The following is a 14148-nucleotide window of genomic DNA, read 5'->3' as shown; positions in this document are numbered from 1 at the left end:
CAAAATGGTGATGCTGTTTATTAGGAATTGCATTCAGGAAGTTCCTAGAAAAGGAATTTGGAGTCAACATGCAGCCTAAAGCTGAGTTTCCTACCTCTGCCATAAGCAGTTAACATAAACCAGTGATGGCGAACCTTTTAGAGACTGAGTGCCCAAAAACTGACCCCGCCCCCGCTTCACCCCTTGCTCCGCCCCACCCCTCCCCCGCCCTGCCTGCCTGCAGGGCCACTCATTGCCTCCAGCACCTGGGCAGATCACCCAGGCAGCCCAGCACCACCATGGCGGCCACACCCTCTGCCCGCGCCCCGCAGCATCAACTGTGCGCGATGGGGCATGAGGGCAGAGTCTTGTCTACGCTGCCTGGCTGCCATGTCCTTGGCTTGCTGCTCTGCATGGGCCACTCTCGGGGGCGACTCTCCTCCAGGGGGGCTGCTGGTGAAGAGGAGGTCGCGGGGGGAGGCGAGGCTGGGGCAGTGGCACATGTGCCCACAGAGAGGGCTCCGAGTGCCGCCTTTGGCACACGTGCCATAGGTTCATCACCACTGACATAGACATTCTCAGGAATTTGGCCAGGAGACAATTATATTTTAATGGATGACAAAAAGAATCCTTGAACTTTCTGGATCACAGCTCATTTATTTGACTGATAAAAGTATTGACTTTAATTCCACCTTTCCCCTGGGAGTTGAAGGTGGTGTATACAGCACTCTCCTCCATTTTTTTTCTCTCTACAACAATCCTGCAAATATTTTTAGAGAATTTCATCTGCAAAAAAAAGGCTTTGTTGCACATGCAGTCTGGAAATAGGCAAAGCAAATTGTTGGTTTCCTTTCTAAAATAGGAAAAAGTAATTGATTTTAGCAAGATAGCTCTATCTTTCTGATAGTGGCTGTGACAGGAAATCCAGTGAAAGCAATTTATTAGGCTGGTTCAAAAATTTGACTGTGAAGGTTGTGTAGGTATTTACTTAATGTTGTTGGACAACTAATTGATTTCTGCTGCTTGTATTATATATTGGCCCCTTCAGAAATTAATTTACATCTCTGAAATATATAACATTCTAAGCAAAGTGTTTGTGGAGATGAGATGCATGGTGCTCAAATAGACTGCCAACAAAAATAACGTAGAACAACCATATTGGATAGGGGCAGAAATTTGGCATTGAGAATAATAACTACACTTCTCATCAGTTGCTCCTAATATCAATACCCAAAATATATTGGAAGTTTTATTCTTAATACAAGATTGTTCAGAAATAATAAAAAAACCACTATGTTACATTCCACAATGATTTGGACTATATTAGATATGACTCATCCCAGCAAGCCATGTTTCACTCCAGTACATACCCCATGGAAAAATACATCAATGTCTCATTTACAACATGAAATTCTGACAAAATTACATTAAATGTGAAGTAACAAATATAACACATTTTAGTTCAATTAAGTGTACTTTTCAGAAGGTAGTGTTCCAACATTGACTATTCAGTCTAGCTATGTACAATGGTATATTGTACCAAATGTTAATGTTAATTATTTTTTTGTTTAGCATATTATGTGAATACAGATTACAAGACTTTATAAAGCATGGTTTGCTGATTACTCTGTTGTCACAACCATTTAATTGTGATCTATACAATAAGCATTCAGCATATACTTAATTTGTTTAGTAGCTGAAGCATGTTTTATTGATTTGCTTAATTTTTAGGCTGTTGGGCATATCATAGCTTAGCACTGTGTGTGGGCTCAATTATTTAGTGGATTTTCATAGTAATATGCCAATCTTATATTGAATAAAGACACACTGAATTAGTGGAATTTAATTTTGAGTTGACATACATGCTTATGTTTAAAAAAAGAAACTCAGCAAGGAAAGAATTTTAAATGTTTCTGAATTCATCATTCGAACATGTTTTAAATAGTTATGCTTCATATGTAAACCTAAATTAGCTTTTGATTTTGTTTTATTTTAATCTGAAACCTGATATTTTTAGACTGTTATATGTACATTCCTCTCTATGGAGTTCAGTTTTTTTTTTACTTCTGATGTTAACAAAAATTGTGTTTTCTAACTCTATTTTTATACAAGAATACAACCATAATGCCTCCTTAAGGAATGCCAGACATCTTCAGATGGTTATTTTATTACTCTATTAATTTTTGCCTATCTACTATATTATTTCCATTTTTGATGTCTCATTTATTTTTGTAATTTTCATATATTGAAAGTCACAATCCAAAAGGATGAGTTCTGCTAAAACAACAGGATAAGCAGATGCTTCTTCTTCTTGTTGTTAATTGCGAAGTCATGTCCGACCCATCGCGACCCCATGGACAACGTTCCTCCAGGTCTTCCTGTCCTCTACCATCTTCTGGAGTCCATTTAAGCTCACGCCTACTGCTTCAGTGACTCCATCCAGCCACCTCATTCTCTGTCGTCCCTTTCTTCTATTGCCCTCAATCTTTCCCAGCATTAGGCCCTTCTCCAGTGAGTCCTTCCTTCTCATTAGGTGAGATGCTTCTAGAGCAGCTCCTACTTTGCCCTGGCTTTAGTGCTCCTTTGAAAAACAACTGGACAAGTTAATATTCATTAGAAAATAATGTATGCAGTTAGAAATGGAGCCCAAAAAGAAGTGTGTCTTTTGCTACATAAGGGTCTTGCTTAAATTTACCTTAATTAAAATGTGGATAAATGTCTTGGCTCAACTGATGAATAAATACCAATATTTGAAAGCAGTAAACCAGCTTTCTATTATGAGAGAAGAGAGCAGTCTGTTCTCCCCTTGTTCTGATATTCTAGAGGTGAGAAATATTGCTTTATTTTACAGCCTTTTCTTTTTGAAAGCCTCTGGCCAACCTTGAGTAGTGTATCCTTTCTTCATGAGCAGACATACATAGTACAATACTGTATAGGCAAGATTCCATAAACTCTCGTTGAACACTAAATTAGCAGAGATGCATTTGAGATAGAAAAAAGCTACAAGGTATTGTATTGTTTTTGCTACCAGTGATGTGAAAAAACTGTTTTTATTCTTCACTGAAAATGTGAGATGGGGCGGCAGAAAAGAAACCATATCTGTTCATTCTAGTACAAATAAAAAAGACTTAAATTGCTACATGCTTGCTGTATAGTTTAGTTTCTTTTGCTTGAGAAAAAATATTTAAGATTTCCATTTCTCCTAGTCAATATTGTGTGCACATTGTACAACATTGTGTATATTAGTGTGCACTCATGCGTATGAGTGTGAGATCGTTACAAGATCGCCTTTGTGCCTATGAGAGGCAAGTTTGCAGGTAGTTAAATCATATTTTAGCAGGTGTGGCTCCCACATGTGAGTTTGGTTTTTTTTTTTAAACGATGTTTTATAAAAGAAATGTCTATTTAATATTTAGATATTGCAGCAACCTGAAAGATTCAGCTTTAATAAGAAAAAAAGAAGTTGAATCACTACAGATTACAAGTAGCAAACTGTGGATTAGCAAATCAAGGTTCAGATTTTTCAGCAGACAAGAATTTATTCAGCTTCAGCAAAACTTGCAATAACCTGCTCTTGAAAGAGTGGTTGAGAAACCCGGGAGCAGAATCCCAGTTTCTGTAGGCATTTAAGAAAAAAAAAAGATTGTAGGGTGTGACTTTCTTCTTAATCTGTATTTTAATATCCAGTTTGCCTCTCCTGTGCCACTGGTTATGTAGATTGTGTTTCTCTCACTCAGTATGGATTCATATGTTATGTTGAGACAAAAACACACAACACTATCGCTGTGGTTCATCTTGCCCAGGATTTTATCACTACTCTACTGGGTGCCAAGTGAGATGTGAAGTTATTTACATGAACAATTTAAGAGTACTATTTTTCATGTTTACCTGTTAAAAAACATAATAATGTATACTGCAGTGAATAAAAAAAACATTCAAAAAGGTAATTAATCAATTGCTGCTTGGTTTTAGATGTTTAGCAGAAAGGGCAAACTGAGTTTTGTCTGATACAGTAGTCAAAACCTTGATGGAATTTTCTCAGTAATAAATACAAAGCAGCATTTACATTAAACAAAGCCTTAGCCTATAGCATTATCAGATGGAGGATGGAATTAATAGGTTTAAACTATTTAAATGTTTTGTCTTTCTATGATGTGGTAGGAGGTAGCAGAAGTCTATAAAGGACTTCATGCAAGGAGCACTGGGAAAATAATTTTATTTATAAACACATTAGAAGAACTTTTGCCCCATAACAAATTCTGACTTTTCTAGAAGTTATTAAAACAATTATTCTTCACTTCCAATTCGTTCATAGGCAGGTGAAAATTACTACCATCCCATCTGGTCCTTAGAAATGCTGCTTAGATTAGATAAGGGCTAGCACAGTCTGCATAGTGGGCAGGGCAAGAGACTCAGAAGAGACCCTTACTAAGTTCTCGGGCTGTAATTTACATTACTTGGGAAAACTCTGTTGACTAGCAGTATGCTGGAAGTGAGAATTTATTAAAGCAGGGGTTGGCAACTTATAGCCTATGGGTCAGATCTGACTTACCACCCAAAATAGAACATAGAATAACAGAGTTGGAAGGGACCTTGGAGGTGGTCTAGTCAAACCTTCTGCTCAAGCAGGAGACCCTATACCATTCTAGACAAATGGCTGTCCAATTTCTTCTTATAAGCCTCCAGTGATGGAGCACCCACAACTTCTGAAGGCAAACCATTCCACTGATTAATTGTTCTAGGTTGCTTCTCTTCTTGATTAGTTTCGATTCATTGTTTCTTGTCTTGCCTTCAGGTGCTTTGGAGAAGAGATTGACTCCCTCTTCTTTGTGGCAGCCCTTCAGATATTGAAACGCCACTATTATGTCACCCCTAGTTCTTCTTTTCACAAGACTAGATATACCCAATTCCTGCAACCGCTCTTCATATGTTTTAGCCACCTAATCATCTTTGTTGCTTTTCTCTGCTCTCTTTCCAATGTCTCAACCATATAGTCTGTAATTCCAAAAACAAACTTTATATAGCCCAAGATGGGTCAAAACAAGAATACAAGTTTGTAATTCTATCTCAGCCTGATATAGAACCATACTATTTTAATAAAATGTAACAATTTGGATGGTGTTATGAGCCCATATATAAATACTACTGTTTGCCCTTCTAAGACATTCTATTGCTTTTTTTAAAAAAATGTTCATTTAGGGTTTTCTTTTATCAAAAAAGATATCAAAACATTACATTTTTTAATTCTCAGGATATTTTTATTAACATAACATAACATATTTTATTAAATTTATTAAGTTTTCGAGAAAAGGGAAACGAAAATAAGAGAAGAAAAATAAAACAGAAGTTACAAATGGATGTATTGGAACAGATTTTGCTGTTATTTTGCTGTATCAAAATAAAATTATGTTTTTCCTTTTTTTTTTTTTTTTTTTTACTCCTGTAGTTGGCCTGTTGTTGTGGTACTGCTGCATGTTCCCTTTGCTGCCGTTGTTGCCCAAAGATAAAACAATCAACCAGCACCCGCTTTATGTATGCCTTGTACTTCATCTTGGTGGCTCTCATCTGTTGCATCATGATGTCAGAAACTGTAGCAAAACAAATGAAAGAACATGTAAGTAAAAGCATTTAATTCTTGGGGATCCAAGGGGAAAAAGGGAGAGATGCTAGAATAATTTCTTGAATGAAAAGAAGATATTTTTGAAATTTACAGAATAAAGCACATTATATTAGACTTGAGTTTTGTAAAATTTTGGAAGGCATAATGATGGATACTGGACTGTTCTCATAATTTATGTCATACTTTAGCATTTACAACATAGGTGTGTGCGTGTGAACATATATTCATATGCAATTATAATAAACCGTTTCAAACATTTTGAAAGACCCCAAACTGTGTGTGGTTCAGCAATGCCAAATGTTTCATCCTATGTTTCACTTTGAAAGTTGAGTAGGAAGAGCCATACACTGGATAACTGTTTCCTCAGACAAAAAATTATTATTCTCTGAAATTTGAGTACTTGGCTGCTTTGAATGAGAGGATGCAAATTAATCATTTTTTGGAACTCTTGCCTGTTTTCCATTCCTCTAAGATTGTAGTAATTTAGTTTCTACTCTGCTGATTATTTTTTGAAGTAGTCTCCTTCTAGTCAAGATATATTGCTTTATTTATTTAACACATTTATATAGTTGCCCATCTTATATCAAATTCCCAATCAGCTCCCAATCAACAATTAAAATAATGTCAATACAGATAGTCCTCATCTTACAAACAGTTCTTTAGCAACTGGTCAACATTATGGCAGTCACCCCTCCCCCAAGCTACTTATGTCCCAGTTCCAAAGTTATAGCCACTGTAATTCCTCCTCCCCCCTCCCTGCAGTTGTTCACCTTTACAACTGGCCACAAATGCTGCACCATCTGCCTCAATCCTCCACCAGGTCCCTGTAGGAGGGTTCTGCCTTAGCTACGGGAAGTGAATGTTCAAAGGTTTGTATGGACGTAGATTTTCCTACAGTCAGTGTCTACCAAAATTGCCTCATTTTTCTGTAAAAAAATGTGAGCCAAGCTGACCAGACTGTTCAAACAGTCTTGTCTGTAAATGTTGCTGGTGAAGCAGTGTGCTATTGATTTCTCATGATGAGTAGCATAGCTTGCTAGTGCTTATCCTTTTTTATAATTTTACTGTGTTGATTTTGAATGTTTGGTTTACTGCTGTCTTCATATGCTGCATACCCAGCACTTGGGGTGGGGGGAGAACATTTGATAATATATTTTTATAGTTAATATATTTTCTCAGTTTAGTGCTGAGAAGTACACTTTGCAGCATTAGAGTCTGTATGTAGCCAGGATTTTCAAAACACTTCTGGCAAGCCTTCCTGGAGGCTTATTGAGCAGAGAGTTTAAGCAAAGAAGGGTGTGTGAATGGTAGGGGCAAGTGCAGAATAAGCTAAAATAGGTTTCAGTCTTCTCCTTTGTCCTACTCATGAGAGAACTGAGTTTTGGCAGGAAAAAGAATTTTACTCCTGATCAATTAAATGCAGTATTACCGTGGTATGATTCTGTATCTGAAAAAAATAAAGCATTAGCTAGGTTCCTGGTTTATTATGCTGAAAAAAATGTTTCCAGACATTATTAAAACAGTTTGGAGCAGTGTACTTTCTCAAATTCATAAGTTGCTAACATTAGCTAAGATAAGTGGAAATGCATCTAGACTTTGCCTTTCCATCCAGTCTTTTTAAAATGTTCATCCCTTAAAATTTTCTTCATTATGCTCTTTAATGTTGTAATTACCTTAAGACTTACCATGAAATCATTTGGCCTATTAGCAGGCACACATAATTTTGATAATTGTGAATGAAAGTACCCATGATTTTGCTTCTCTCTTTAATAAAGCATGCTGACTGAGGAATTCTGGAAGTTGAAGTCAATATATCTTCAGATTGTTAAGTTTCAGAATCACTGGTCTAAACTCACCCACTGAGCCTCATGATTGAATGTGTTCTCTCACCCTCGTTTAGCACATTATGATTAACCATTACGATTTATTGTGCTGGCTCTCTGCTCACAGAACTCCTTTTTCATTGGGGGAGGGAGGAGGTGGAGTCAAAATTTTCATCTGCTGCCCTATATAAAAAAACTAAGTAGTAAAGTACTTCCATTTTAGAACATTTCATTTTATTCTATCATGAACTCTATATAACAGTTTATACATTTTCTTAGTTTAAATTAAATTTATGTTCTATGTTATTTTTCTCTAGACCCTCTCAGGTTTTTCTGCAAACTGAGTTTAAACATGGAAAAATGTTTTGAGCTTGGAATGGTTGTCTCTGTTTATAGCCAAAAAAGAAAGGGAAGGAAAAAACCCAGCTACATTAATGTTCAATTTGGTTGCTACTTTCAGAACTCCATACCTATGAGGATATAGAGAAGTTTTTATTTAGCTGTAAATGGGTGTGGGTGAATGTATGTCTGCATATTTATATGTCAGTGCATCTATTTATAGACCGTTCCATTTGTGAGAGGGTGGGTACAAATTTTCATAGGAGGCACAGCTCTAGGATATAACCAAGGACATAGAAATGTGCTTTTAAGATGTTTTCTGGGTGTAGCTGAAAATTGTGTGGTGAGCTTGAGGCCAAAATGGGTTACTTGTTGATCTTTTTCTGTGCAATAAAGTATGGCCTCAAAAGCAAATATTTAAGCAAGTGAGGAGAGGGCTGGAATTTCCCCACTTTTCTGCTGTTTTACTTCTGCAATGTTTTAAAAACCTTCTGAGCATTCAAAGAACATCAAGAAATAATGCTTTGCAACTAGTCCTTATTTAACAAAGGTAATTGGGACTGGAATTTCTATTGCTAAAGAATGCAGTTGCAAAGCACATCATCATATAACTATGCCACTTAGCAAAAGCATTTCTCCCAGTTCCTGGTTCCTGTCATTAAGTGTGGGTTGTTAAATGATGACATCATGTGATTGCACTGCAACAGCCAGAACTTTGAGGACTGGTCATAAGTTGCACCCATTCAGCACATTGTAAATCCAAACCGTCACTGAAGGAGTGGCTGTTAAACAAGGACCACCTGCACAGCAGAGGTTGGCAACTTGAACCCCAAAAGACATGTTTTGCCTTCCTGTTTTCCAATGCTGTTGTGCAAACTACACAATTGCTGATGAAAAAGCATGTTGTATGAATCAGAAATGAATTGCTAGGAAATGCAAATGAAGCAGCAGCATGGTTTCTAAATTTTGTATATAAATAAAATAAAGATGACTTGATTAATTTGAAAGGAACAGTTATCTCCAAACTGCTTAGTACAGTTGTCATCATACACAGTTAACATGCATCTTATCTACAGTACTTCATTGTTCGTTTCAGATTTATTTTTATGAAACAATATGTCAACATATTCAAGCAGGTGACTCCTGTGAGAAGCTGGTGGGCTACTCTGCAGTTTATCGAGTATGTTTTGGAATGGCGTGTTTCTTTTTCATCATCTTTTTACTCACAATTAAAATCAACAATAGCAAAAGCTGTCGTGCCTACATCCACAATGGGTAAGCTAGATGGATTTTTTCATTAAAGTTTTGACTGGGTACTCAGTACTATAAACAGTTGCATTTCTTCACCAACGTAATGACATAGTTTATCTCTATTTGTTTTACTTATATCTATTGTCCACATTTTTTCCTTTGGTCAGATATTAAAGTAATTCTATTTTTCTTTTTTTTCTTTTCCAGATTTTGGTTTATTAAACTTCTCATCTTGGCAGCAATGTGCTCAGGAGCCTTTTTCATTCCAGATCAGGATACCTTTCTTAAAGGTAGACATTTTTAAAAAAGAACTGTTGTGTGTTTTTCTCTACAGTTGAATATATACAGGTATCATTTTACAGGTGATATATTGTAGGAAAAGAGCTGGAAGTGTTCTTTGGCACTTGTAAAAGTGACAGTTTTGGAAAATCCAAATTTTTAACAGCGCCACTAAGCAAGAGATTGCCTCATTCACATACATCAAAAGATTTAGGCAATCTCAGAAAACTTCAACCAACATACAATTAACATTGTTAATTGATAAGGTACTCATAATCTATCTCACATATAATTTGCTTGTACATAACCAACCTGCTTTCCCCTTTTTCTCCTCCCTGTCTACTTTACCCTAACTAAAATGGTACTTCAGTCTAGCTACTATATGCAGCAGATAAAAGTGAGCTACAGCTTACCAAAGGATACGTGTTTAACAGGAAATACAGGTATGCTACATTCATTACAAATTCAGTCTTTCACAACCATTGTAGCTGTTGAGAGAAACAGCCATAGAATGGTGCCTTTTTATACCAGTCCAGTTTCTCTCTGGAAAAATGAACAGAAGTGGGCATCTGTACTCTAGACAAAGACATAGCATAGGGGTGATAGGATTGTAGAAGGATGTAGATTAAATCAAACTAGCACGCTATTATGTACAGTTAAAGTTATACAAAAACTGCCTTGGAAATTGTTATTTTTTTAATGGTGTGTTGTTGTTTTTGCAGATGTTGTGCAGCTGTTTCCCCATGTTCAGCTCATTTTAGTTAGAAAGTAATTGTGAAAGACTCAGATACAAGAATTTTACAGATCTATGTTGATTGTGTATACTGTTTAGATTGTACTTTGTTGTTTAGACCATGAAAAGTAGCTATGTAGAAACATTATTAAAGTCTCAGAGCACACAGTAAATTAATCCTCCTCCTCCTCCTCCTCCTCCTCAAGATAATGGTTCAGATGATAGTGCTTCTTTTTAAGCATGTTAAATGTGAAAATATAAATCTGATGAACATAAATAATTCCAGCTGCAGAAATATAGCCTCATACTTTATCTTGGGCCAAACATCCCAGAAAATGCTGGGTGCTGTAGTTAACAATACAGTGTAGAATTGTCCACAAACTCAAAAAAACAAAGCAGATGTAAAGCTCTCTTTTATTTCATAATTTTGTCTATAATAATAATAATAATAATAATAATAATAATAAAGTTGGAAGGGACCTTGGAGGTCATCTAGTCCAACCCCTGCTCAGGCAGGAAACCCTATACCATTTCGGACAAATGGCTGTCCAGTTTCTTCTTAAAAACTTCCAGTGTTGGCGCATTCACCGCTTCTGGAGGCAGGTTGTTCCACTGGTTAATTGTTCTAACTGTCAGGAAGTTTCTCCTTAGTTCTAGGTTGCTTCTCTCTTTGGTTAGTTTCCACCCATTGCTCCTTGTCCTGCCTTCAGGCGCTTTGGAAAATAGCTTGACTCCCTCTTCTTTGTGGCAGCCCCTGAGATATTGGAACACTGCTATCATGTCCCCCCTCATCCTTCTCTTCGTTAAACTAGACATACCCAATTCCAGCAACCGTTCCTTATATTTTTTAGCCTCCAGTCCCCTAATCATCTTTGTTGCTCTTCTCTGTACTCTTTCTAGAGTCTCAACATCTTTTTTACATTGTGGTGACCAAAACTGGATGCAGTATTCCAAGTGTGGCCTTACCAAGGCATTGTAAAGTGGTATTAATACTTCACGTGATCTTGATTCTATCCCTCTGTTAATGCAGCCTAGCACTGTGTTNGGTTTTTCTTGCCTAAATGTAGAACCTTACTTTTTTCACCATTGAATTTCATTTTGTTAGATAGCGCCCAGTGTTCAAGTCTGTCCAGATCCTCCTGTATCCTAAGCCTGTCTTCTGGAGTGTTGGCTATTCCTGCCAGCTTGGTGTCGTCTGCAAATTTGATGAGTTCCCCATCTATCCCCTCGTCCAGATCGTTGATTAAGATTAAGATTAAGCAGTTCTTAGTTTAAAATAACTGTTCTACAATAGCACATCACTTTTTGTTTCTAAGTTGTTTTTTGATAACAAATCTTGCACAATTCAAATGAGGCTGTACAATAAAAGGCCAACTGTGCAAGAAATTAAAAGCCAGCTTCTTGTTTGCATTGGGAAGGACATGGGGAGTGAAGGAGAGGCAGAAAAGAAGATGTTGCAGAAGGAAGATAAGGCAAAGAATGTGTTGAAGGGAAAGTTGATCTTTCTCAGCTTAAATTCTTCCCCCTTTCCAAAAATGTGCCCTACCTTAGCAAGGAAGCTGCAGTCACCACAGCTTCTCTGTCTGGGAAAGAGTATTTTAAAGTTCAGATGTTCCTCAAATGTCACCACAATGCTCATTGTGCAGCTGAACTATATAGCTTGCAGAAATTAAACTTTCAATTAGTTCCTGATGTATAACAGTTGAAGCAAACTGCATTTGCTCTTCTATTGGGGTAGGCCAGCAGCCACTGCACTTAAACGTTCCTCAGTTTAATTAGTCTTCAGTTTGATTACATTTACTATGCAAAATGAGATTTCTTGCAGAGCTTCCATTTTATTACTAAAATAATCCTTCTCTGTAGTAATATCTGATGGCAGTTCCAATTAATAAAGGCAATTTGCTAGTCACAAATGCTTGAAGATGGCAGAGTCCAAACTCTGGAGGAAAAAGAAAATAGAGTGCTCAAGGACATGTACAGCACAGTCTTGATTTTTGAATTTTATTTATCAAATTTGTATAGCCACTCAGTTCACAAATAGTGACCCTGGGTGACATACTACATTTAACAGTGTTTTTTAATCCATTTAACATGATATTTATGATCAGAAACCTTTTTCAAACCATTTCCACTTTTAAGCTGAATAACTGACAGAAGTTGCAAGATATTATCCTTGTACTAAGGCATTTCTTCAAAAAGAGCAGCTTTTTTCAAATCTGAGACTTGTAGCTCTTTGAACACCGAATTAACTAGTTCATTCCTTTACTCATTCAATTCATTGCCCAGCATCTGGAGAGCAAGCCCGATACTAGCATAGCATAAAATATCAGCCTTCCTTATGAATACTCACTGCAGAAAGCTTTCTCTTGCTTATCTAAAATTATAGGTCATAATGTCCTCAACAGTACAACTACTCCCTACATTCAGTTGCTTCTGTGATTGTACTGGCACTTCTTGAATTCTTTTCGGGTGTGACATAATGTGCATTGCCGATAGCTGATGCAAATTTTATCTGTGAACAGGAGCTGCTTTAATTGTAGAGTAGCTTTCCATTACTTGGTCTGTCCAAATATATTGAGGGCAACCTCCAATAATTCTCTGCCAGTATGGCCCAAACCCAAAATATCTTAGAGGCAAAAAAGAAGGCTATTACAGATTGTCCGTTTCTCTGTTTTCCCCTGTGAATAAACTGTGAGAGTAGACATTCATTATGAAGATGGAAATATATTCGGGATGATTTGAGGGTTTCATAAAACAATAAATGCTTTATTTCTGTTGTTTGGATGGCAGTTGCTATATGTTGGGAAATTTATCAAATTTTAATCCCACCCTGTAATTTGGGATGTATTTATTTAATAATAATAATAATAATAATAATAATAATAATAATAATAATAATAATAATAATAATTTAATTTATATACCGCCCTTCTCCCATAGGACTCAGGGCGGTTCACAGCATATTTAAAAACAGATACTATACACAAATACAAAAATACAAAAACACAAAAATATAATTTCTGTTGTTTGGATGGCAATCGCTATATGTTGGGAAATTTATCAAATTTTAATCCCACCCTGTGATTTGGGATGTATTTATTTCTGTTGTTTGGATGGCAGTCACTATATATTGGAAAATTTATCAAATTTTAATCCCACCCTGTAATTTGGAATGTATTTATATAAAGACTTTTTAGGACTCGTGTATTTTTTTAGCCGTTTGTTTGAAGTATAAATTGCCTAAAGTATTTTTTTTTTAATTTTCTGCAGTTTTGCAAAATAATTTAATTTGCTATAGGTGTCTCTTTGTGTGTGTGTGTTTGTGTGTCTGGGTATTCCTTTAATGTTATCCCGAAGATGCTTTTTCATGAGGCAACTGAACTTTCTTGTTTTTCTTTGAAGACCTTTTGATTCTTCAGCTTCTTGGATGAGAAGCGGAACATCTTCAAGGAAAAACAAAGTCCAGTTGCCTTGTGAAAAAGCATCTTTGGGATAACTATGACCTGGATGACTGAAAATCTCCATAGACGTAGTCCTTTAATGTTATGTGTGCAGTCTTTAGTTTTTATTATTCATGCATTATATAATGGGAACCTGTTTTTAAATTTTAATAATGATTATTATTATTACCCTGTGTTTCTCAGTACTGAGTAATAATTTCAGTCCATAATAATAGAAGTAGTTGCTAGAAAGGAGCGTGATTTTGTGAAATATTTTTTGAGCAAATATATATATACCTATATATATATACCTATATATATATATATATATATATATATATATGTAGGTCTTTAGTTATTCGGGTTTTCTCCCGCGTAGAATTAAAAGTACCTTGGCAACGTTTCGACGAAGTCACATTCGTCATCTTCAGGCTGGTGTCTTCAGCTTCGTGCTTCTAAGAGTGGTGTGTGATCGCAGCTGTTTTTTCCTTTTAACTGCCAGTGGGGTTGGAGCTGATTGGGTGGGAGCTTGGCTGTGTTCTGATTGGGTGGAGGTGTGTTCTGATTGGTTAAGGAGCCTGGCTGTGCTCTGATTGGATGGGGGGTTCGCTGTGCTCTGATTGGATGGGGGAGTGTTCTGTTTGGGTGGGGGCTTTGTTGTGCTCAGGTTAGTTTGAGTTGCAG

General features: G+C 36.5%; 1 protein-coding gene across 1 annotated transcript in view; it reads left to right on the top strand.

Annotated features, from left to right (window-relative positions):
- The window catches only part of SERINC5 (serine incorporator 5), a 38044-nt gene that overhangs the window by 8366 nt on the left and 15530 nt on the right, over nt 1–14148 (top strand). Inside the window, exons 2-4 of the mRNA XM_015829901.1 lie at nt 5426–5593; nt 8858–9036; nt 9220–9302. Coding sequence (XP_015685387.1) covers nt 5426–5593; nt 8858–9036; nt 9220–9302 — 430 coding nt within the window. The remainder of the gene's footprint in view (nt 1–5425; nt 5594–8857; nt 9037–9219; nt 9303–14148) is intronic.

The sequence above is a fragment of the Protobothrops mucrosquamatus genome, unplaced genomic scaffold (assembly GCF_001527695.2).
Source record: "Protobothrops mucrosquamatus isolate PMUCROS unplaced genomic scaffold, P.Mucros_1.0 scaffold_239, whole genome shotgun sequence".
Lineage (NCBI taxonomy): Eukaryota > Metazoa > Chordata > Lepidosauria > Squamata > Viperidae > Protobothrops > Protobothrops mucrosquamatus.
Note: the sequence above shows the minus strand (reverse complement) of the source record. Positions and strands in the feature narration are given on the sequence as shown.